Genomic DNA, 23,243 nt, shown 5'->3' on the forward strand with positions numbered 1-23,243 from the left:
TTTCAAAGAGCTTGGTTTCCACATAGCAATACCTCTACAAAAATCTCTGTCTATGGCCAAACTGATGGTTGTGATGTACCTGTTCTGGATGAAATCAATGATTTTCTAGTTAATCATCTAATAGGCAGCTATAGAAAGCTATCCCTCCCCCCAGTCTATTCAATACCAATTAGATTTTATCACCAAAGCCCAAGAAAGCATGTACCAGGAAACTAACTGGATGATGCTGCACTGGAGATTTAATTCATACATCAGATGAAGCCTATACCAGGTTTCTACATTCACCAGATACTTACAGGAAGTACATATGGCATCAGTGGGAAACAGTTATGAAGGACCCAGTGCATTTTGTCTCAAAATATGTGCTACATGCTTGATCTTTTGAAGGCATTTGAGAATATAATAGAACTGAAATAATTTTTCTATGAGAAAAAAACCCCTAAGTTCAGAAGTGTTCACCATGACAAAGTATCAGTAGATAAGAAGACAAAACTGGACATGGATGGGAAGTAAATTCAAGACCTGCCAGTCTTCTCTGCTGTTGAGACCTTGATGGTGCACCCTCTAAAGCACCAAAACTGGGCAAGGGCAGAGGAGGTGGTACAGGATTCTCTGCTGCTGAGGGGATCATCCCTCCTCCCACTGATATGGCAATACTTGGAACAGGTGGGGGGTGATGCTTGCCCCCCATCACCCCTGCTTCTGAGGTGGTGATGCTGGAGGTGAGTGAAGCAGGGGCATGAAGGTTGCTGCCACCCCTAGCAGTGTTTGAGGAGAAGAAGCAGAAGCCTGAGACACCATGGGAGCACCCCAGTGAATGGGGGAGTGAAGAGTAACAGAAAAGGAATGAGGAAAGAAAATGGAAAGGGAAGACTGCCGAAGATGTGGTGGGGAAAGAAAGAGTGAAAGGGAGAGTGCTGAGAGGAGGTGGGGGACAGCAGAGGAAGCAAATGTAGGAGGAACTGAATTCTCCCTCCCCTCAAATTCCTTGCAGGTCTACTTTTGTAGTAGTCTAATCACAGGAAAGAACTCACAACACACGACTTCTGTCTGAGAGTGATAGAGTGTTTTACTTCGGTTACTGAAGTGTATATAGGATTATGCTTCTGAAGTTCTAACAAAATAAAAATTTTAAGGGTTCATCTGTTGTCAAAGAGAATAGGACATTTTCTTCTCCCTAACATTCATAAGATATAAAAAGCTAGGAATAACCATGCCCTGAAAGGTTGAAAGCTGGTTTAGAAAGTGTACCTGGAGAAAAGTTCTAAAACAATTTGCTATTGCAGAGGTTCATGTGTATGTAGGAAGGCACCTGTGCTAAGGTTTATTTTATGGCTACCAACAGCTAACCTTACAAAAGCTAACAAAAACCCCTGTGTTTTAATTTGCATGAATACATTTTAAAAAAAACACCCATCAATTAAAAATGTTATGTTTGCTAAATTTTGTTTGTCAAGGAGAAGAAACAATGGTGTTTTAAACTGCATTAAATTGTGGGCAAATGTTTGATCTGTGATTAGTGTCACTCTACTTCCAGAAAGGCCTGAACTACTTAGGTGAGTTCTTTTGGGGACAAATCTGGAAAGAATATTCCCAGTTGAATGATTAACAAATAAAAAAAATAAACTAAAAGAGACTTCTGGCAATACAAGTTCTAGTGATCCATTTAAATCTGAATACATGGCCACATTAGGACTAATGGGTGGTGACATGCTTCCAAATTTCACAATTGCCAAAATAAGCCTTAGAACATCCATTATATTTTTGATATTCATTTCCTTCAGTGTTACAACTGGAGTTTTATCAAACAGCTAATTTTATTTCAAAAAGTTTATAGAAAGAAATAATGATAAGCTTACATGTTTTGGGAAAATAATTGTTTCTATAATGAAATCAGATGATGCTTAGTTATCATGGTAATCCTTTCAATAGTTAGAATATTTTAGATAAAACCAGACAGTCTGTTACTGAAAGCAGTATACATGGAAGGACATCTGTATCTTGATCATATTGAGAAATAAATTCCATTTAGCTTAATGGGATTTGTTCTCTACTATTATAGTTTTGATTGACATACTTAATATTTTATTACTCCTCCATGAATCTGCTGGTTTTCCTTCTTATTTTGTCCTCACAATAATCCTGTGAGGTGGCTTAGGCTGAGAGAGGGTGACTCGTATAGGGTCACTGACAGTGAAATCTTGAGCAGAATTGCAACCTTTTAAGTCAATTCAAGTAAATGGTATGAGAAAGGTATAATTCCATTGAAAGCAAATGTTATGATTGAGAAGTCTTTGAGGTTCTAGTCCAATTACTAGTACACTCCACTGAATCTCCCTAGTAAGTCCATGTTTTAGTCTTTATGTTTCTTGAATTATTTATTTATTTATTTATTTATTTATTAAACCGCCCTACCCCCGAAGGGCTCAAGGTGGTGTACAACAAACACAGTAAAAACAAATCGAATAATCCCAGTTCAAAATACGAAACCTTAAATACAAAACCTTAAAACTATAGCAGCAGTAACCTTCAATAAATAGTTAATAGCAAGAGACGTCTGGCATCACCCCCCAGTGATCAAACCCCGGGAAAGGGCTGGCAGATGGTCAAATACACAGCCAGTGCACAGGGCAATAAGAGGGGCGGGCTCAGTGGCCGGCCCCCCAAAAAACCCGGTGGAACAGCACAGTTTTGCAGGCTCTGTGGAACTTTCCAAGGTCTCGCAGGGCCCTAACTGCTGGAGGAAGAGCATTCCACCAGGCAGGGGCCAGGGCAGTAAATGCCCTGGCCCGCATAGAGGCCAGCTGCATCATAGAGGGACAGGGGGCCACCAGCAAATTTGCCTCTGCTGAGCGAAGGACACGACTCGGGACGTATGGGGTGAGACAGTCCCATAGGTATGAGGGCCCCAGGGCGTAAAGGGCCTTAAAGGTCAAAACCAACACCTTGAAGACAATCCGGAATTCCACTGGGAGCCAGCGCAGTAATATGATCTCTAGCTGAAACCCCCGTGAGAAGATGAGCCGCCGCATTCTGGACCAGCTTCAGTTTCCAGATCAGCCGCAAGGGAAGACCCGCGTAGAGTGAATTACAATAATCCAGCCTGGAGGTGACCATTGCATGGATCACCGTGGCCAGGCCGGTCTGGGAGAGGTACGTGGCCAGCCACCGGGCTCGGCAAAGATGGAAAAAAGCAACCTGGGTTACATGTGCCACCTGGGTCTCCATTGAGAGAGACGAATCCAGGTGGACACCCAGGTTGCAAGCCGAAGGGGATGGTGTCAAAGAAACCCCTTCCAACACCGGCAGCTGAAAGCCCCCAATCCCCCCCTCACGGCCCAGCCAGAAGACCTCCGTCTTCATTGGATTAAGTTTTAACTTGCTCTGCTTCAACCAACCAGCAACCACCTCCAAACAATGCTGTAGAGTCGCTGGGGCGATGGCCATCCCTGCCTCCATCAACAGAATGAGCTGAGTGTCATCAGCATATTGATGACAGATCAGCCCAAAGCTCCACACCAGCTGAGCAAGGGGTCGCATATAGATGTTAAATAACAGCGGGGACAACAGCGCTCCCTGAGGCACACCAAACTATGGTAGTTATTTAGGTGGAAAACATGATAGCAGATTGTTGATAATATATTTCCTTTAAGCTTTTAGGGCAGGAGTCCACAACCTTTTTGAGCCTGTGGGCATTATAAGTATTCTGACCCAGAATTGTGGTACAGCCACAAAATGGCTATTGTAGGAGGAGGAACCAGCCACAAAATGGCTAACACAGCTTATCTTCAGTCACACAGTGCTGGGTTGGCAGCTGCTTCTAAAGTAGTGTTTTTATAAATATGCACTGCATATTATACATATACACTCCAATCACCAATCACCTTTGGGGGCAAAAGCCCTACCTGCCCCTGCACACCTTCTATAAACACTTGGTGAATGCAAAGCTCCTGTTGGGGATCATTGTGAGTGACCCTGTGCAGGTCACCTTCTCTCAGCTTAAATTCCAAGACAACAAGTGACAACTTCATGTGTAGTTAGTTGTTTGAAGGTGGATATTTATGTACAAGTGGAGGACCCCAAAGGATTGTAAGGGGCCCTCTAATTTCCACTACATTCACCTATCATGCCCCATTTCCTTCCTGTCATGCCCCTAGAGACAACATCACTATTTTCTTTATTTAAGCCTCAGTTGTACCCTTAGTTAGAGGTTGATTCCCCACTGGGCAGAATCATTCTGGGATTGAACTGGGATCATTAAATTACAGTACCTAGTTGATTCCAGACTCACTCCCCATGGCAGCTGAAGTCTCGTGTTGGAACCGTGACCAGAGGGTGGGATCACCTCGGTGCCTTTTCTGCTCCTTGTTCCCGATTGGCTATTGTTTTATGGCGGGAACATGAATGGGCGTTCCTTTTGTTTTTATTTTCCTTATGGCTAAGTAGGAACATCATCACAAAGCAGTGCTCTACATAACTCGGGACAGCACATAAACATATGCCTATTAGTTGTATGGTTGTGGCTTCGTATGCAAGAAGAAAAAAGCACATTTCTGCCAGCCATGAGTCTCCCATCCTGTGCATGCCCAATTCACTTATCCGTGATTGGCTAACAGCACAAAGGGAGAATCACGGCGGGTTAGGATTTCCCACAAAATCAGATTCGTCTTGTGTTCACCCTAGAACAACAGAAAAAGGTGTACCTCGCTGGTGGTTTTAAAAATATAATGGGAAGAAGGGCAGAGCTGGAACAGACATGAGTTGGACACAGGAGCCATGGGGAGTTCCAGGAAAGCTGCAGGGGCTATCCTAGGTTAATTCCGCAAGTGGAGAATCGACCAGAATGGGTTTAGTTGCTTTTGTACAGCATTCTGTGGGAGGAAACCTTAGTCAGACCCTGTCCCTTTAAGAAGCCCTCTAGAGGCAAAGCACCATAGCATTCTTATTGGCTAGAAGTTCCTGTTTTTACTGTTTTGTTTTAGTTCAGGTGTCTGGATACTGGCTGGATACAGCAATATCTCAGATGTTTAAGAAGAAGAGAAGAAGAGTTTGGATTTATATCCCCCCTTTCTCTCCTGCAGGAGACTCAAAGGGGCTTACAATCTCCTTGCTCTTCCCCCCTCACAACAAACACCCTGTGAGGTGGGTGGGGCTGAGAGAGCTCAGAAGAGCTGTGACTAGCCCAAGGTCACCCAGCTGGCATGTGTGGGAGTGTACAGGCTAATCTGAATTCCCCAGATAAGCCTCCACAGCTCAGGCGGCAGAGCTGGGAATCAAACCCGGTTCCTCCAGATTAGATACATGAGCTCTTAACCTCCTACGCCACTGCTGCTCCTTAAGGTGTAAAAGATCCATGATATTTTAAGTAATCCAGTTTCAACAGAATTGCAAGGAAACAGAGTCCAAGTAGAGGACACTGGAAGATCTCAGAAGCAGTACAAACAGCACAGACTTCCTTAGAAGCAGTTAAGGAAAGAGTTGATGTCTGCAAATTCTTCAAACCATCTCCAAACGCTTCCAGCATTGCAAGTATTCTTTTATTTAGATAGACTTCATGGGAGGAGTCAGAGTCCTAAACTTTCAATATTATTAAACTGTTTTTGAACAGGGTCTAACTAAGGTTTCCTCCCACAGAATACACAGAAGATGCTAAAAACTTAACCAAAGGTAAGCTAACTTACCCCTGCTCCCATTTGACAAAACAAGCGGAAAATTTCCCATATTTCTCCAGGATTCTGCTTTGACCAGAATGCTTATAAAGGTAAAGTTTCCCCTTCAGTTGTGTTTGACCCTGGGGTACCACTGCAAGCAGTGATTTTATAGGCAAGCCTCTTTGTGGGGTAGTTTGCCATTGCTTTCCCCGGCTATTCTTTCCCTCCTAGCTACAAGCTAGGAACTCATTTACCGACCAAGAAATGGATGGATGGCTGAGTTGACCATGAGCCGGCTGCCAGGATATCTGACCCACAGGGGGTTCAAACTCCTGACCGTGTGAGTGGCAGTGCAAGCACTTAACCACTATGCCACGTGCTCCTCCCAGGATACTTATAGACTTCATTAATCTATTGTTTGGGAGTTTTCAGTTGTTTTTTAACTGTTATTCCACTTAATTTTAAAGACATTTTAATATTTGCAGTGTCCCAGTAATTTTTTTTAAAATTTACAAAAATAATTTTTAAAAGGAAAACAATAGGATTTTTTAAGCCTTAATAGTTTTTTCTAATAGGGTGTGCCATAATAAAGATGGAAAGGTGGTATACAAAAACAGTATTGAGTGCATTTACACTGAATGAAATTCGTGGAGTTCCCCTTAAGCTAGATCCCTAGACCTATCTCCTAATGAAATCAAATATGGCTACCTGTTCCTTTTATAGCTGCTCTCTTTATTAACTCATTTTGTTAATATAGCATCTATAGATCTAATTCTTAACCTGGCCCTACTGTGTACATCAAAAAATCCACACAATGAAACCAGGATGAGAGACAAATTTCTAAAAACCCAGATGTTTGCAGAAAAATCTTAATCTAATGTTGTTGTTTTTTTAAAAAGAGGTAAAAGAAAGTTAATGCTTTTTAAATGCCTTCTATGGTTTCCTAAGTAATACAAAATGGCTGCTGCGATTTCAGCTTAAAACTCAATAAAATGCAAGAAGGATAAGAACAACTGGAGAAGTGAAGTTAAAGGGAATTGCTGCATTTTGTAATCCCTACGCATTCTTGTCCAGAACTGCATGGTATATTATAGATTCATTCGGAGGTAAGGGAATCTCTCTTGTCCTTTGCTGCCCATAGCATTTGTTACAGTTTTCTGTTGGGTCTGAAGACTGAAGATTATGTTTTTTCCATCAGTTTTCCTATATGATCAGTGATTCCATTGATGCATGGTAGAAATGGCTTTGTTTGTGTGGGGTGGGGGTGGGAGTGGGGGAGGACCTATATCTTTGTGCTCCAAAAAGTTTTAAAAATCCAAGAAGTCATTAGGCAATTAAAGGCTACTTTGCAATTCTAAGTTACTGTGTAATTAAATAAGACTGCAGGAGATTAATTCCATGATGAGAGAAAGCTTCATATTTAATGAACACCACTGACTATAGGCTTCATCTTATTTATTATTATATTATATTGCTTATTAAGAGCTATTATAGTTATATACTTTGAGCTCTCCTGCCTGCTCGCATTTAAATCTTATGAAATTATAACAATATAGAACATGGTAGGGTATTTAACAGTCACAATGTTTACATAGCTTCAACATATCCTTTTATTTGGTGAGCTGTATGATGTAATATTTCAGTGTATCTTTGGTAGCTTCTTATCAAGAAATTGTTGATATTGGGAAAGAAAATTGTTATGGAATCAGCTCTCAACACGTACATACTCAAAGGCCATCTACTGGCTATTATATGTTCAGATTTCCAAAAAGCTTTGACAAGGCCTCTTATCAAAGGTTCTTAGGAAATTTATCAATAATTGAATAAGACAGTGGGCACTGTTATAAATAGAAGAACAATTTTCATATTGGGGGAAATAAAAGGAATCTCTGTTGGAACACTGCTATGTCATCACAATCTCAGACCAATCTGTTTCACATACAGTGCAATCCGGGGGGTGGGGTGGTGGTGGTGGTGAAAGGGCTGTGGATCTGGAATGACCCTGGTGCCAGTGTCATTGCCAGACTGCATGACATAAACATCTTTATGATGCTGTGGGGCCACTTACACTGGTGCTGGGGAACTGTACTACTCTGTGTTTCTCAGGATCCATTGCAGCCATTGTGCCAGCACTCTTCCTACATAGGAGTGTTCCCAGAGTACAGCTGCCTTTAGTCAGCTTCTTGGGAGCTTTCAGTCAGGGAACACCCCTTTATTACAACTAAAAGTGTGGCACAGTCCACTGAGTTCATTGAGTGCATAGTGGGAGCTTCACAATGGCCAGGAATCTTTCTCTCTTTTCCCACAGTGAATATCACTGGGAATCTTTTGGAAGTGGCAGGGCTGTCCCCAGCTGTCGCAAAACTATCCCTGTTGTTGTGAGGATAAAATGAAGGAAAGGAAAAGGATGTAAGTTGCTTTGGGTCCCCATGGTGGAAAGGTATACATGATGGGGAGGTATAAATGAAGTAAATAATAATAAATATAGCTGAAGATGGGGGCAAATAAAATGGGGGTAGGTTAGTGAGTGGGAAGGAGAAAAGGTAGCAGAGAAAGGGGCAACCAGGGGCATAATACAGGGGCAACCAGGAGGAGGAAAGGTAGAAATGGTGGGGGGAAAGGTACACAGGGGAAAATGATCTCCTCAAGTCCTTGGGGGTTTCTCAACATGCTATTAATTTGAACGCAGTCCAGCAGCCAGAAGAGTGCAGAGTTTTCCTAGGTTGAGAGAAGAAGGGAAGTGTCATGAGCTTGGAATCAGCCAGCCAGGAGTCCTCTAATGAGAAGCACTGGCAGGATGACCCCAACTGTACTGGAATCCCAGTTAACTGAACCTCAGGCACAGCCAGAAGCCTCACAGGATGCAGGCAGAGCTTTGAAGCGTCACACTGAAGACACAGATCACCACCCTGAGCTCACCTCCCTACAGCTTTTGCTGGTTGCCAAGAGGGACCTGTCAAGTCAAACTTGAAACAGGATAACTAAGCCAAGGACACTCAAGTCCCAAGCCCAAGAAAAGAGCTGGAAGTCAGAGTGTTTGCAGAAGCACCTCCAGCCACTGAGGGCCAGCCTAGCAGTCCACTCAGCTCACTTGAGTCTGTAAGGCAGCTGAGGATTCGCACTTGGCAGGAACTGCACTCTAAAAGGTGCAATGCAAGCTTGGAAGCCCTAAAGCAGCACAGAGAATGCTGTTAGCCAGTTCAGGATCAAGACTGAGCTACAGCACAGGCTTATAAGAGTCTGCTTCTGGAAGTGGAAGTTACAGGAGCAACCTTGTTAAAAGCCTGACAGCTTTCTGCCATGCCTGCTTACAGTGAGGCCCCTTCCGCACATGCAGAATAATACACATTCAATCCACTTTCACAATTGTTTGCAAGTGGATTTTGCTATTCTGCACAGTAAAATCCAGTTTCAAAGTGGATTGAAAGTGGATTATTCTGCATGTGTGGAAGGAGCCTGATTCCTTGAAACTCGGACCAGATTGCCTGACCTGACCTCCTTTGGATCCTTGACTGCCTCTTACCAGGCCTGTTTCTCTGGACTCAAAGTATGATTGCTTTCTCTCCCTCTTTCTTCTGTGCATGCTGTTAGCTGGAACCTGACTCTCTGGGAGCCTGGTAGGCCAGGACAGGAAGGAAGGAAAGTTGAAGGTGGGGGCGGGAGTTAAAGATAAGATAGCGGGTGGGTGTGAAGGAGAGAAGGAAGGAGAAAAAGGGGAGAAGTTATGATGGCTTTCAGGGAAGGGACAGAGGAAATAGTCAGGTAGGGGAGAATTAGATGCCCCCTGAAAGTCCTTGTGATTTATGTGTGGCCACCATGGAAACTTGGGGATCTATGTGTTATCACCACTGAAATACATTTTGGGAACCATAAAGGCAAACTCACTGAAACTCAGCTGGTTGGTTGGTGAAATCAGACCACTGGAAGGGGAGAGTGATCTGTATGTCCCAAATGTTAACATCAGTTCCAGCTTGACACAGAAGCACCAGCATTGCACTGGGGAGATGCTGTAGCACTCCCCCCCCCCCAACCTATAGGAAACTATAGAGCTTTGAGGCATCACACAGAAGGCACAGATCACTACCCTGAACTCACCTCCCTACAGCTCTTGCTGGTTGCCAAGAGGGACCTGTCAAATCTAACCTGAAACAGGATAACTAAGCCAAGGACACTCAATAAGCTTCTTGGCAAAGTCTTTGTCCTAATCCAACCTCCCCACAGGTTTACTGAGTGACAAAAATGTATGTGTGTAAGCAGGAACTATGTACATAAAATGAATTATTTTCTGTTCTTGAGAAGAAGTGTGGGTTAATTTTTTAAAAATTTTTACACATGTCTGAGGGACATGGATAGACACCAGTGTTCTGGAAACTCTTTTTCAAAGAAAGCCTACTAATCTCATTTTATTTTAGCATATAAGCAGCTTGGGGCTTTTAGCTTGGGTTGCTGCATAATCTTGAAATTCTTCACTAGTTTATTTTTTTGTTTTAACCTTGTTAATTTTTTAAAATAATTGTGTGTTGCTATTTTGTTTTATTTTATTTTTAAATCCAATTTCACGTCTTGTCTTAAAGTTATAGATGGCACAGATTTTTTTAAAAAATTGGAACAGTAGATTACATTAAATGACTAGAATAGTCCATATGACATGTGCTGCTAATACTTGTTCCAATACTGCAATGTTTTCAAATAACAATAACCAAATAACTGTATACCTTACGATCATAAACTGTAACTTACTCTTTATAGTGCATAAACTAAATAATTCAGCATTAATGTGTAACATACATTGTTGCACAGCAAGGTGTAGGAAATCTTATTAAAATGTTGCCGTGGTGAGAAACAGGAGCCTAGCAGCAATGTAGAATTTTCTGAGTTAGAAAGTCAGAGAGATTTTTTTAAAAATCTGTCACAGTTAATTTCTCATCTTACAGAAAAAGTTGTCAAAATGCTAAGTATGCTGAATACATGCATCTGACACATTTCACATTTTATACACACAATCAGGTAGCTTCTCAAACAATTCAAACATTTTTCCCTGACAACTTCCTTTTCTTATTTCTATATTTTTGTTATGCTTAAATTCTTCAGTACCTCTGAATAACCATGTTCTTGAGAAACCATTTGCTACATTCTAATTGTCTCATAGTACTGAGGGCTGTTAAATGGTCAGAACTAGGACAAATCACATTGCAAAGATCAACATGATTAGATTAAAAACTCACAGAGGATTTCCTTTAGGAAGCTAAAAATGAGGAGATCCATTTGTAATGCACTTGAGAGTTCTGTTTATCATAAATTTTAAATTTGCATTAGATCAGTTAATAGACCACATCTGTATATTGGGAGTGGAAAAGACAATGTAAAACATAAAATTAAAGTCAGCCCTCGACACACAAATCTTTTGTAGACGACCTGATTGTGGGTTGGGGTTTTGTACGTAGCAGAGCAGCCCCCTCACTGCGATCTATTGAAAGTCAGCCTTTGACACACACAACATTAACTATTTGACAGCATGGACTTGTATGTCATATACTGATCAACTTCATTTGGAACAGTGCTGCTAGACTGTGCCATCTTAAGCAGAGGATGTGTGCTTAAGATGACACTGTAAATCTCTGATGTGGTTGCCCGAGTGATGTTGCTTTGGTGCTAGGAATAGCTCCATTCCTCATTTCTCTTGAAAACAATGGGAAGGGTTGAGATAGGTCATAAAGCTGAAGAAAGTTCACAATCAGAAAAAAGACTACCCACAAAGGTTGATGAATAGGTGGAAATGTACACAGACATTAAAAGCAGTTTTTAAAACCTTATAAAACTGGAAAGAACATCATGAACCATTTTTCCAACCAATGGGGTCAAGAAAAGCTGTAAAAAAAGGTTCATGTTACTTGGTGATGATACTACCAGAACTCTGGTATCAAGTTCAGAAGGTATAAATGGCATTTTCTGATTCAAGTATTGCAAAAAATGAAACTAAAAAACAACAAAAAAACAGCTAGTTAAGCCATAATACGCACTGAATCATAATAGCACCAGATCGAGTTACTTTAAAATTTTAAATTCACAGCAATATGTACTCAAGTATGTGCTTTCAAGAAATGGACAACCAAAAGAATTACTGACTGCATTATTACTACGGGAAAAGTGCATATATTGGTTGGTGATAGAAAAAATGAGTGGCTTTCCATAGACTTGCTAAGACAAGCAAGATCTTCTTACCATGGACCAATTTCCTGGATGTGTGTTGTCTGTTCTTGCTCCATCTTGGCTAAATTTGCTTTGGCAGCCATTTTAGGAACTAGCAATGATATGCTTTAGAGCAGGGGTAGGGAACCTGCGGCTCTCCAGATGTTCAGGAACTACAATTCCCATCAGCATCTGTCAGCATGGCCAATTGGCCATGCTGGTAGGGGCTGATGGGAATTGTAGTTCCTGAACATCTGGAGAGCCGCAGGTTCCCTACCCCTGCTTTAGAGAATGTAAGGTCAAATCTCTCCTCAAGCTATGCTAATGATTGGCCAAAACTTTGTGCAGGAGCCTGACTCACTTATGGAACATTTGCAGTGATGGGATTCAGCAGGTTTGCACCACTTCGGCAGAATCGGTTGTTAAAATGGTGCTTGTAAACAAAAGTTGTTAAATTATTTGAATCCCACCACTTGGCATCTGGATGCCTACTCATCACCTAGAGTTTCCAGCCTTCTTCTGGGGATGGAGTGTCCCATGCCCTACCTCTAATCAGCTGGCTGTTGGGGGGGATGGGCTAGCAGAAAAAGTAACCCTAGGCCACTGTCACTGGTGATGTGGGTGATGTCCCTTCTTGCATGTACTGGAAGTAACATTGTCACAGCAATGCTGTAGTACTTGGACAAGCCATTTTTAAAATAATATTGCAATGAAGATGCTCTATCATTCTCCCTCAAAATCTCTTTGGTGCTAGAGCATCCTGGCATGATGAAAGTAATATCATTGCACCACACACACACACACTCTCTCTCTCACACACACACTCACATACACATATTGCTGCCTCAGACCTGCCCCCATGAAGTTCCTGCTTGCAACCAGAGGAGACCTGGCGGGGTGGAGCAAGGGGGAACTGTGCCCAGGGTGCACATGTGTCCTGTACCCCTGCCACAGCATCGTCTGCCCCCGCCCCAGAACACCCTAGCCATGCCCCTACCCTGGGGTGCACAAGGGACGTTGTACCCTCTGCCTCCCCACCACTGAGACCTGGCAAGCCTAGGTTAAGAACTCCTACTCAGCTAGTGCTTGGCTCTTTTTTACTTTCTCTCTTTTACTTTCTTTTCTCTCATTTAACTCTTCATATTCTTGTCCCTCTGAACACAACAATTGCATTGTTCTTATTATTGAGAACCTTTTGAATTCCTGTACCCTTATATTTCCTTCAATAAATTCTAAACCTTGATTTGGAAAGGATCTAGTTGTTTTGGGGTTGTTGGCAGCCTATTAGAGGAACTGTCCAGATAAAGACCCCTAAAGCATATACTCTTTTCCCTCAAATTGCTAAGTGTGTCAGTTTCCCAAGCTAGCCAGACTGTAGAAGCTGAAAGAGTTTCCCCTTGATATGAAGCTTAATTCCTCTAAACTGGTTCTGGTTTAGGCCAAGTGTCCTAAACCTATTTTAGACAGTCCATACATGTCTAAGAATATACAGGTAAGGGAGCTCATACGATAACACTCTTCCAGTGCTACTATATATGCAGAAGTAATAGTTCGTACAGGAATCTATATGGCTTTATTTGACAGTGAATTGTTGTTGGTAAGTAGATAATGCTGTCATCATCTGCCAGTGGTAGCAACACAGGTCAGAGAAATAGTTGTAGCCCTGCTTAATGTTACAGTGAATACATGTACAACATATAGCATGTAGATTGTACAATTGACTCTTCTTTATACATGCTGTAGCATCCTCTGGGGACAGAGGGACATTATACTGGAATCTTGAAATCACCAGCCCAGTCACTATTCCTTATGAAAATTGTTTTATTCACTCATCCACATACCTGAAGGTGTGGTTCACTTTACCCACCTCAGGGTTGTACTGCATACACAGGAGAAGAGCCACAATGCTGCAACCTACTTCCTACTTCTTCTTATTTTTTAGTTGGTCTCCTTGCACTTCCTCTTCCTCCTTTTTATAGCACCAGCTCCACACCTGGCATTTGTGCTAACCTCCACCCTTCTCTTCTTTGTTCCCACATTTGCAGTCAGCTCCTGCACTCGACAACCATGCTCTGCCTTAAATTACCTGGGCCAGAGTGTTAAATTATTCTCTCCATCCAGGCATGTTAACTGCCTCCAACTCTTTTTAGCTTTCCAGGGGTGTTCTGTCAAGGGTGCCTTATTGCTGAAGTTATTCTGACTGCACCTTTCTACTCCTGATCCTATTCTGCTACATTCAAGTGTGCCTTGCTGCTGGGCCCATGGACTTGTTCTGTCATGCCAGGACATTTGCTGCTGGAGACACCACTGCACATAACTCTCATGTTACATTATATCTGAACCTGTGTAACCTCACATTTATCCAAGTACTGGTCACCAGTTTCATTTGTAAAGTTGGCTTTTTCTTACAAACAGAGGTACATGCAAGAATGTATTTATGTCCACTGTAACACATAAACAAGGCTATTACCTGTTCCACATGGTGTCTGTAGAGACACCTTTATCAGTTGGCTGGGTGGTACAAACCACAGAAACTATCTGTATAGAACCAGCCTGGCTGCATTTTAACTACTAGACTGTGTTGTTCACTGTTTTCATGCCATATGTCCATGGAGGACATGGTCTATCACAGGGGTCCCCCAATATGAGATCAATGGGCTACATGGTGCCCACTGACACCTTTCCTGGTGTCTGCCAAGTGTTTTTAGAAAATTCCCAGTGGGGCTTTTGCTCAGTTGGTAAACTCTACAGGTAGACTCTACAGCTGATTGACCAATGGGGATTTGATTGGCAATGCAGATTAAAAGGCATTCTGTTAAACAGAGCTGCTGCCTGAAATGTTGAAGATTTATTATCAGAGTTATGAATACTCTCACACACCCCGCCCCAATGTTTTGTGCCTGGTTCTGCCTCCTGTAGCAGCCATTTTATTTGTTGAGCCCACCACCATGTATCAGAATTCCTAATGTGCTAGTCTGTAGAGACACCTGTAGAGTCTACCAGTTGTCTGCTACTCTACTGAGAGTCTAGTCACCCAGCACCAGTCTTTACGAGGGATACAGTAGACACCTAAATACCTATATATGAAGGACAGCCCCATCCGAATGGGAGGGGGGCGAATAGGCTTTGGGAGCAGCAGAGGATCACATCAATGTGTTTGCCTCTCTGACAGTGTATGTGGCACCCACAGTGGTGAAGAGAGCAAAGGTGATGGTGTCTGGCCACGCCAAAGCTCTGCCACAAGCAAACCCAGATGTGGGTATCACCACAGAACTACGCTGGTGACTAAGTGCATGCTGGTGTGTTTGTTGGGGGCGGGCGGGCTGGGTTGAAGCCGACTCTAGTTGGCATTTCCAGTGTGGACCCAACTGTAGTTGGTTTCTACCAGTGTTCAAGCCCAGAATCACTGCCCTCCTAGCCTACAGAATTATGCCAAGTGAAAATGTGACATAAGTCTCTTTTGGCAATGGAGCAATTTGGGCAGCAGGAGATTTTTCAAATTGCCCTTTCCACACCAGCAGAAACCTTTTTGGAGACAGCTTGTTGCCATCTTTGTGGCACCATCCGTGCCCGCCACAGTGTCTCCCCTACAAAACCTGGATTGTGCTTAAGCCCCACATATTAGAAGTTACTCAGGGTATATATGTGTTTGTTTCCCAGTTTCCAAATTTTAGCAAGGAACAAATTTCAGACCTTTCATAATTTTCAAAAATATTAAACTGTGGGGATGGACCTGAAGGTATGAAATTTGTATTTAATTAAGGAGGATTAATTCACATGAACCAAGGATTTAAGAATCAAAATGGAGCGTCTGTGTAACTGATCAGCAAGCCTGCATATTGCAGCAGGTCAAAAGCCATGTTACCTATGCAGGCAGGCTACAGATAACATCTTTTGAGGTCCTGTAACTACAGGTTACTATATGACAGAAGCCATATAAATTTTATTACCTTGTTTTTGTGGGTAAGGACCCGCAATATGGGATAGTTAAATCAATGTGATTAATTAAATAAGGGAAAAGTATTCTATATAGTTAAATGAATACAGAGAAATGATTCATATTTACTTGTATTTGATCATAATTCTATTGTCTTAGAATCGAAAGTATAATTGTTGTTAGAATCTATATTTGTAAATCATTTGAAGTTAAATCAGTTCTAAATGGTAAAGAAAGGTTTATGACCTAAAAGTATGTTAAGCCTGATGCCCTAGAGCCATAGCTCTCTTTCTGAGAGCCAACCAAGAATAACAAGTTATTCTTGAAGACAGCAAGCTACTTTATGGCTGCTGCCCTCTGTATAGGCACAGAGAGACAGCACGCACTAACAAAGCATGTAGCGTGTGACGGTAGAATAAGGGTTTGTCTTATTGTGACCAAAGACAGATCTGACCAATGGAGTTTGAACATGCTTGTATCCAATACGTGAAAGAGGTATGAGCTATGATAATTGTGTGACGTTTGTATTTTTGTGTCTATAAAACTTGGTCCCTTTGTAGCAAGGGTGTGCCTCTTGACCTTAAGAGGACACCCTGGCCAGATTCTTATGCTGTCCAGTAAACTTATCTTCTGTTTCAAAACTGTTTCTTGGGTGTTTGCTAATTCTAAGTTTTTCTTAAAACTAACTCAACTGTGTTGGACCAGAGACTCGCTTCTGGCCCCACAAAACATAGAACAACAGCCTCCCAAAACTCTGCAAACTGTAATTCATTGCACAGCAACTTTCCTCACTTTTCCTTCCACAATGCTTCTCTATTGTATTTAGACGTATTTTTTTTACAGAAAATTATTAAACTTCTATCATCAAAAGTTTCCTGCCAGCTAGCTCTAGTAAATTTTTATTAGTTCCCATATCCCCCAGTCGTTAAAGTCATCTTCTACATAAACATTATTAAACAGGATGTTTAACTATATTTTTTCAGCACACAGCTATTTTTTAATGTTGGTTTTTCCTTATTTATTTCTTTTAAATCCTGATCCCCGACAACAGGAAAGAATGATCAACATTTACTGTCCATGTACCAAGGACCAGAAAGCTAATGAATAAATCAGAAGTTAATTTTATTAAACTTATTATAGTGCAAATCATTTGCATTAAAAATAAATAAATTCACCTCTTTTAAGTAGAATAACGGTGGCGTGTCTGCGGCCATATCCATTTTCAACGTAACACGAGTAATTTCCAAGATCTTCATCTTCCACTGAATCAAGGATTAATGAGATGGAAACTTCTTGTTCTCCAAGATGTTCTTTAAGAACTCTGGTACAAGAAAAATCAAATTATTCATATGTAAAGTTATTTACAGAGTATTAGAGCAAAACATAATCTTGATTTGATATTTCTCACAAATCAAAATACTCTGGTTTCAAATTGGCTGAAGTGTACTTTTAATCTTAATTAAGTTATATAATACCCTTTTCTTCCTTATTAATGAGGATGTTTAGTTTTGTAGATGCTAATAGGAGTTGCAATTAATTCGCTGGAGTTAAGAACATCCTGATAAGATAGTGGGTTGTGCACAAATGTTGGCAAAGGTTTAATGCTCTTTAAGTGTTTTTAAAGGGCTCGCTGAAATTATGGAGTATAGAACTAGTTTGGAGAAAGGGATTATTTGGCAATTTTAATATAAAGTACTTTATGTGTGTTTATTATCTATGACATGAAGTGGAAAAATGTGACATAACTGCACAAATTAATGCTGCACAAAATTCTCCTTAAACACACACATGCAACTTAATACATTAGATTGACATGGTAAAATTCTGAATATCTTGCCATAATGAGATTTCCTGTGTTGTGACTGAGCTATGAAAAGATTAAGATAAAGAGATTTAAAAAGATCTGCATCCTCAGAGAATGAAAATAAGTACTTTGAATGCAAAAACTTGGAAATGACCCATCATTCCTTGTTCTGCCTTAGCAATTTCAAGCAGAAAAAGTAAAGGAGACATTTCTTTACACCATCATTACCCCTCAAGAAAAAAATAATAATTCAGGGTCCTCCCTTAGGAGGCACAAAATGATCAAATTAAAATGTACAATTTCTTTTAAGATTTTAAAGGCTCGAAGTGTCTAGCCAAATATATCTGGGATAACTTTAAATAAGAAATACAACATACCATCTATAAAATGTAGTACATTAAGGATGAGTCTTTGTGGAATAAAATAAATGTACCTTTTGGGTGATTTCTTATTTTCTTATAGTCAAATATAATAATTTTAATTCTATTTATCTGTTATTACATATATCACAGAGATGATTTTCTTCATTATTTTACTCTGTCTAAAATACTCAAGGCCTGCAGCCAAATAATTATTTCAAGAAATATATAAATGGCTAGCCTATATTATCTATTTGTTATGCACTTTCTGCTTCCTTTTCTTTCTTAGACTCTGACCTAGACATTAATCTTTTACATAAGAGTAGAAATGTAGCCATGCTGGATCAGTCCAATGGTTTATTTCGTTCAGCATCCTAACATGTAATCTGAGCCCTTTTGTGGGAGAGTGTCTATTAAGTTGAATAATAATAATAATAATAATAATAATAATAATAACAATAACAATAACAATAATAATAATAATAATAATAATAATAATAATAATAATAATAACAACAATATAATAACAACAACAACAACAACAATAATAATAAGCAGCTGCAAACTGCAGCCATCACCAGCTGACTGCTTCTCAACATTTGTCAGTTATTGAATGCCACTGAGCACTGAGGTCCAACTTGGTTACTGTGGTTATAACTAGTGATAGACTTACTGTCACTAAATCTGTCCAATCCCCTTTTAAAATCTTCAAAATCAGAATCACTATATCTTGTGGTGCCATGAACTAACCACACATTGTATAATGGAGTACGTCCCATCATTAATATACCTCCAATTATTGTTCAACAGCAAGCTCTGGTTTTTTAGAGCAGGGGGATATGTTTCTATCTATTCACTTTCTCTACACCATGGATAGTTTTGAAAAACTGCATCATGTCACTATTCAGTTGTCATTTTCCAACCGAAAAGTCCCAGATGATCTAAACATGTTAGACGACAGGTACTCCAACTCTTTCATCACTTTGGTTGTTCTTTTCTACATTTTTTCCAGTTCTTCAATATCTTTTTTGAGATGCAGTGACAGAAATGTACACATATTTCAAAAATGGCTACATCATAGGCTTATACAAGTGTTGTGATATCTAAGGGTTCAAGGAAGACATCTGCTTTTGCGTGAAGAAGAACCCAGTTTCCATCTGTGGCATGTTCAATTAAAATGATATGAAATACCTCTACTTGAGACCCTGGACAGCCACTGCAATCATAAATCATACTGACCTTTACAGATGAATGAGTTGACTCAGTGTTAGGCAGTGGCCATGCCTCCCTAAGCCCTGCCTCCAGCTTCAGTGCTTATAAAAGCGCTCTCCAAGGCCAGGGATGGCAGACTCACTTGCCCCACCCGCCCCTCCCACTAGCTGGTCTTCCAGCCAAGAGCCAGCAGTCCCCTTCTGCCCACCCATGGGCAACCACTGTGATGCTGGAATCCACCCCCAAACAGCATCACTTTCAATGGTGTTTAAACTAGGGAGCCCAGATTCTCCTTTTAAATCCACCTTAAAGGAACAATCTGGGGTCCCCAGTTAAAACAACATTGAAAGTGATGCTGTTTTGGGGTGGATTCTTCCCCACCCTGAAACAGCATCACTTTCAGTGTTTGAACTGGAGACCTCAGATTCTCCCTTTAAATCCATGCCGAAGGGGGTGGATTTTAAAAGGAGAATCTGGGGAAATTTTGGGGGGGGTTGCTGTCAGGGGTGCAATTGTTAAGCTAGCAGCACCAAACTTTCAGGGCATCTTTAGAAGCCTCTCTTGATGATACCACCCAGGTTTGGTGAAGTTTGGTTCAGAGGGTCCAAACTTGGGTGGCATCATCAGGACAGCCTCCCAACAAATCCCTGAAATTTTGGTGCTGCTAGTCTGAAAACTGCATCCCCTGCAGGCCAAAAACCAAAAAACACTAAAAATTACAAAAAAAACACAAATGGGGGCTGAGCTTCGGACATGTAATGGGGTTTTTGAACCCGAGAACCCCCCCTTACCTACATCCTTGGAACAGGGTATAATAGTGATGTCTTCCTCCAGCCAGGACACCTCCTGTGATGAAAGAAGTCTTTGGCCAGAAGGTGACCTCTTACATCAGAGGATTATGTCACCATTAACTGAGAAAAGGTGCAGTAGAAAATCCATTGTGGTTTTGTCTACTATTTGTTTCAGCAGTTTAGATCTCTGGATTATTTAATATATCTTAGGAATCTACACTCTTCATTTAAAAGAAAAATTACAACACCTGTGACTTTAGAGAGTAGTTGGTAAATGAAAAATAATAACATTCTGTGCTAATCTACATATATACATTCCAGTAGCTAGAGAAGCAAAGAAGCCATATAGTGTTACAATGCATATTTTAGTAATGAATGTCCATTGTTTCCTTTATATAGAGTATTACTTGCTATAGAGAACTAGAGATTATTCTTAAAAAACATATAGATTTTTTTTTACCTGATATCACTTTCCCAAACCCGACTTTCATCCAAATCCTCAATAAACTTTTCGCCTTTCATCCAGTACATTAAAGGACTGACTTCTCCACTGTATCCAAAGAAAGCTCGGCAGGTTAGATTAGCAGAATGGCCTGTTGAAAAAAATTAATAATGAAAACACATTATTCCAAAACTTGCGAAAATATTTCCAGTTAAGATCAACTGCTAAGTAATAGTTTGTCAGGCAAATCAAAGAAAGTATTACTTGAAAGCTGGTCTTAAAATGCAATACTATAAGAAGCAAAGTTTATTTCACAAAAATGTTGGAGGCATAGACTATGGGGAAAGAGAAAAATGATATAAAACAAGCTGCAGTTTTTAAAAAATCACTATTTTAATCAAAGGTCCTTGCAGTAAAATGAATTGTTTTCAGAGGTGTTGCTGAACTCAAACAAATTTACATAGCCTGTAGTATGCATATCTAGTGATATGCAAAATGTCATTTCTGATTAATGTATTTTTAGACAAAATTCTAGGTACAAAACTCAGAGCTGAAACTGACACTCCTAAGATGCATTTGGAAGGCCCTATGGAGCATTGGGCAAGCCCAGAAACACACTAGGGCTTAAGGGGAAGAGAAGCTGTGTTATCAAGGCACATCTTTATCACAAGTCTTTTCCAAATCTAACAAAGTTTCCATCAAAGCAATGGTTTTTCAGATTAGGATAAAGAATTCATACACAGGCCTCTTTAACACACAAAACCTAATACGCTTTCAATTAACATTAACCTTCATGTAAAATATGTTTACGCCAGGTTAATCCTTAATAAAGTTGTTTAGCAATCAGATCCATGTAAGTCACTTGAAATTCGTTTCCCAATACTCTACAGGCCAGATTGTATTCCCTAAGCCAGGGGTAGGGAACCTGCGGCTCGAGAGCCGCATGCGGCTCTTCTGCCCTTGCACTGCGGCTCCACGAGCCGAGCCGCTGGCCCCATCCTTGCCCGCCCTGCAGGCAGCAGGGCGGGAGTACCAACTGCCCGCAGCCGGCTGGGCCGCGCCACAGGCTTCCCCTCTCGCCTGCCCGTTGGAGCGGGGCGGGCACTTTCCCGGCGGCCGGCGAGGCCGAGCCACTTGCCCCATCCTTGCCTGCCCTGCAGGCAGCAGGGCGGATGCATCCATGCACTTCTCAGAATAAAAGGTAAAAAACCCCAATATATACAGTGTTATCTTTATTTTAAATGTCAAAAATTATTTGCGGCTCCAAGTGTTTTCTTTTCCCGTGGAAAACGGGTCCAAATGGCTCTTTGAGTGTTAAAGGTTCCCTACCCCTGCCCTAAGCTGTTGCAGACAATCAACCTTATGACAATTTGCCAGAACTGAAAATCAGGACCATTATAGAAATTAATAGCAGAATAGAACAGAAGAGACAGATTCTCAGTTGCTTTTTATATATGAGTTTACTAACTATAAAGCGAGGGTTACATTGAGATAAAATAAGAAATCCTTTCTTTCCTGTCACACATTTACATTGCTGCATGTTTGGTTACATCTTCCTACCTATTTGTTGTGCTCATGGTGGTGCTGGTGTGACTCAAACAAAGAAACTTTATAACTTCAGATGTATGTGCTCACTAACATGTAAGCAATGGCTATCTCACTGACCAGCAGCTAATCAATAGATTTGGTCATAAACAGTGATTTCAGCAACTTGTTTACATACAAACAGTTAACCCTTTTATAATTGAGTTGTGACAGGCACTTGCAAAATCCCAACAGGTAGGTGTATCCCAAAGGAATTAGATATTATGATTTATTTATTTTAATAAAAATGCCTTTTTGTCTCAGTTCAAAATGGCAATTATAGTTAAAACATCCCCAGTTAAAACCAAAGATAAAATAGTAACCCCCAAATTCCTCCTTCTTAAACCTTTTGTGATAGAACCTATAAGTATATCATAGGGAATCCATCAGAAGGAAGGCTGCCTTTGAATTCATATTCCCATACTCCAGAAAAACACAGCATTTTCTCATTTTCTCAGCCCCACCCACCTCACAGGGTATTTGTTGTGAGGGGGGAAGGGAAAGGAGATTGTCAGCCCCTTTGAGTCTCCTACAGGAGAGAAAGGGGAGATATAAATCCAAACTCTTCATTATTGTTTTGATAATCTATATGCTTAAAAGCATGTTCACTAAGGAACTAGAATCTTATTACCCTAGCTAGAAAAACGATGTTCCATCACTTCAGTGGTAACAACCTTTGCTCAGAACAAGATCCTATTCTACCTCCATCCCTAATTTGTTAGCTTCTATTCAAGCCCATTTCTGATCTGCCAGAATGAGCTCTGACTTAGCTAGGAAACCAATATTTTCAAAATAAAAATCTGATATCCCTTTGTGCTGGATTGTATGGATACAGAACAGCAGCCTGAATGGAATATAGTTTTTTGGACATCCTCATATGCAATATCATTTTTTAAAATCTGTGGCTAAGGTAAGCTGTTTAACCTCTAGATCCTGTTAAAGCCTGAAACCTACTGCTTTGTCCTTGGAACCAGCTTATACTCCTCCATTTGTGTATCTGCTGATGTCCTGACTGTGACTTAATTATCTGAATTTCCTGTGTTCTGTGATTTAGATTTCAGCAGCACAGTGCTAAGTAAAATAGTTCCAGTCTAAGCTAGCATTGCCAAGTCCCCCCTGGCCACTGATGGGGAATGAGGGGATAGTGTTACCCAATCCAGGTTGAGAAACTCCTGGATTTTTTGGGGGGAGGGGGTGGAGACTGGAAAAGCAGGGAAGTCAGTTGGGTACAATGTAGTAGAGTCCACCCTCCAAAGCATTCATTTTCTCCAGGG

At 40.9% G+C, this 23,243-nt stretch overlaps 1 protein-coding gene across 6 annotated transcripts in view; it reads right to left on the reverse strand.

Annotated features, from left to right (window-relative positions):
- Nucleotides 1-23,243, reverse strand: part of IL1RAPL1 (interleukin 1 receptor accessory protein like 1) — a 949,422-nt gene that overhangs the window by 39,722 nt on the left and 886,457 nt on the right. For all 6 annotated transcript variants that reach the window (XM_048494984.1, XM_048494983.1, XM_048494987.1 and 3 more), the window contains 2 exons: nucleotides 20,404-20,536; nucleotides 16,953-17,098 (listed from right to left, as the gene is read on the reverse strand). In XM_048494984.1, the coding sequence (XP_048350941.1) occupies nucleotides 16,953-17,098; nucleotides 20,404-20,536 (279 nt within the window). The remainder of the gene's footprint in view (nucleotides 1-16,952; nucleotides 17,099-20,403; nucleotides 20,537-23,243) is intronic.

The sequence above is a fragment of the Sphaerodactylus townsendi genome, linkage group LG04 (assembly GCF_021028975.2).
Source record: "Sphaerodactylus townsendi isolate TG3544 linkage group LG04, MPM_Stown_v2.3, whole genome shotgun sequence".
NCBI classification, from domain to species: domain Eukaryota; kingdom Metazoa; phylum Chordata; class Lepidosauria; order Squamata; family Sphaerodactylidae; genus Sphaerodactylus; species Sphaerodactylus townsendi.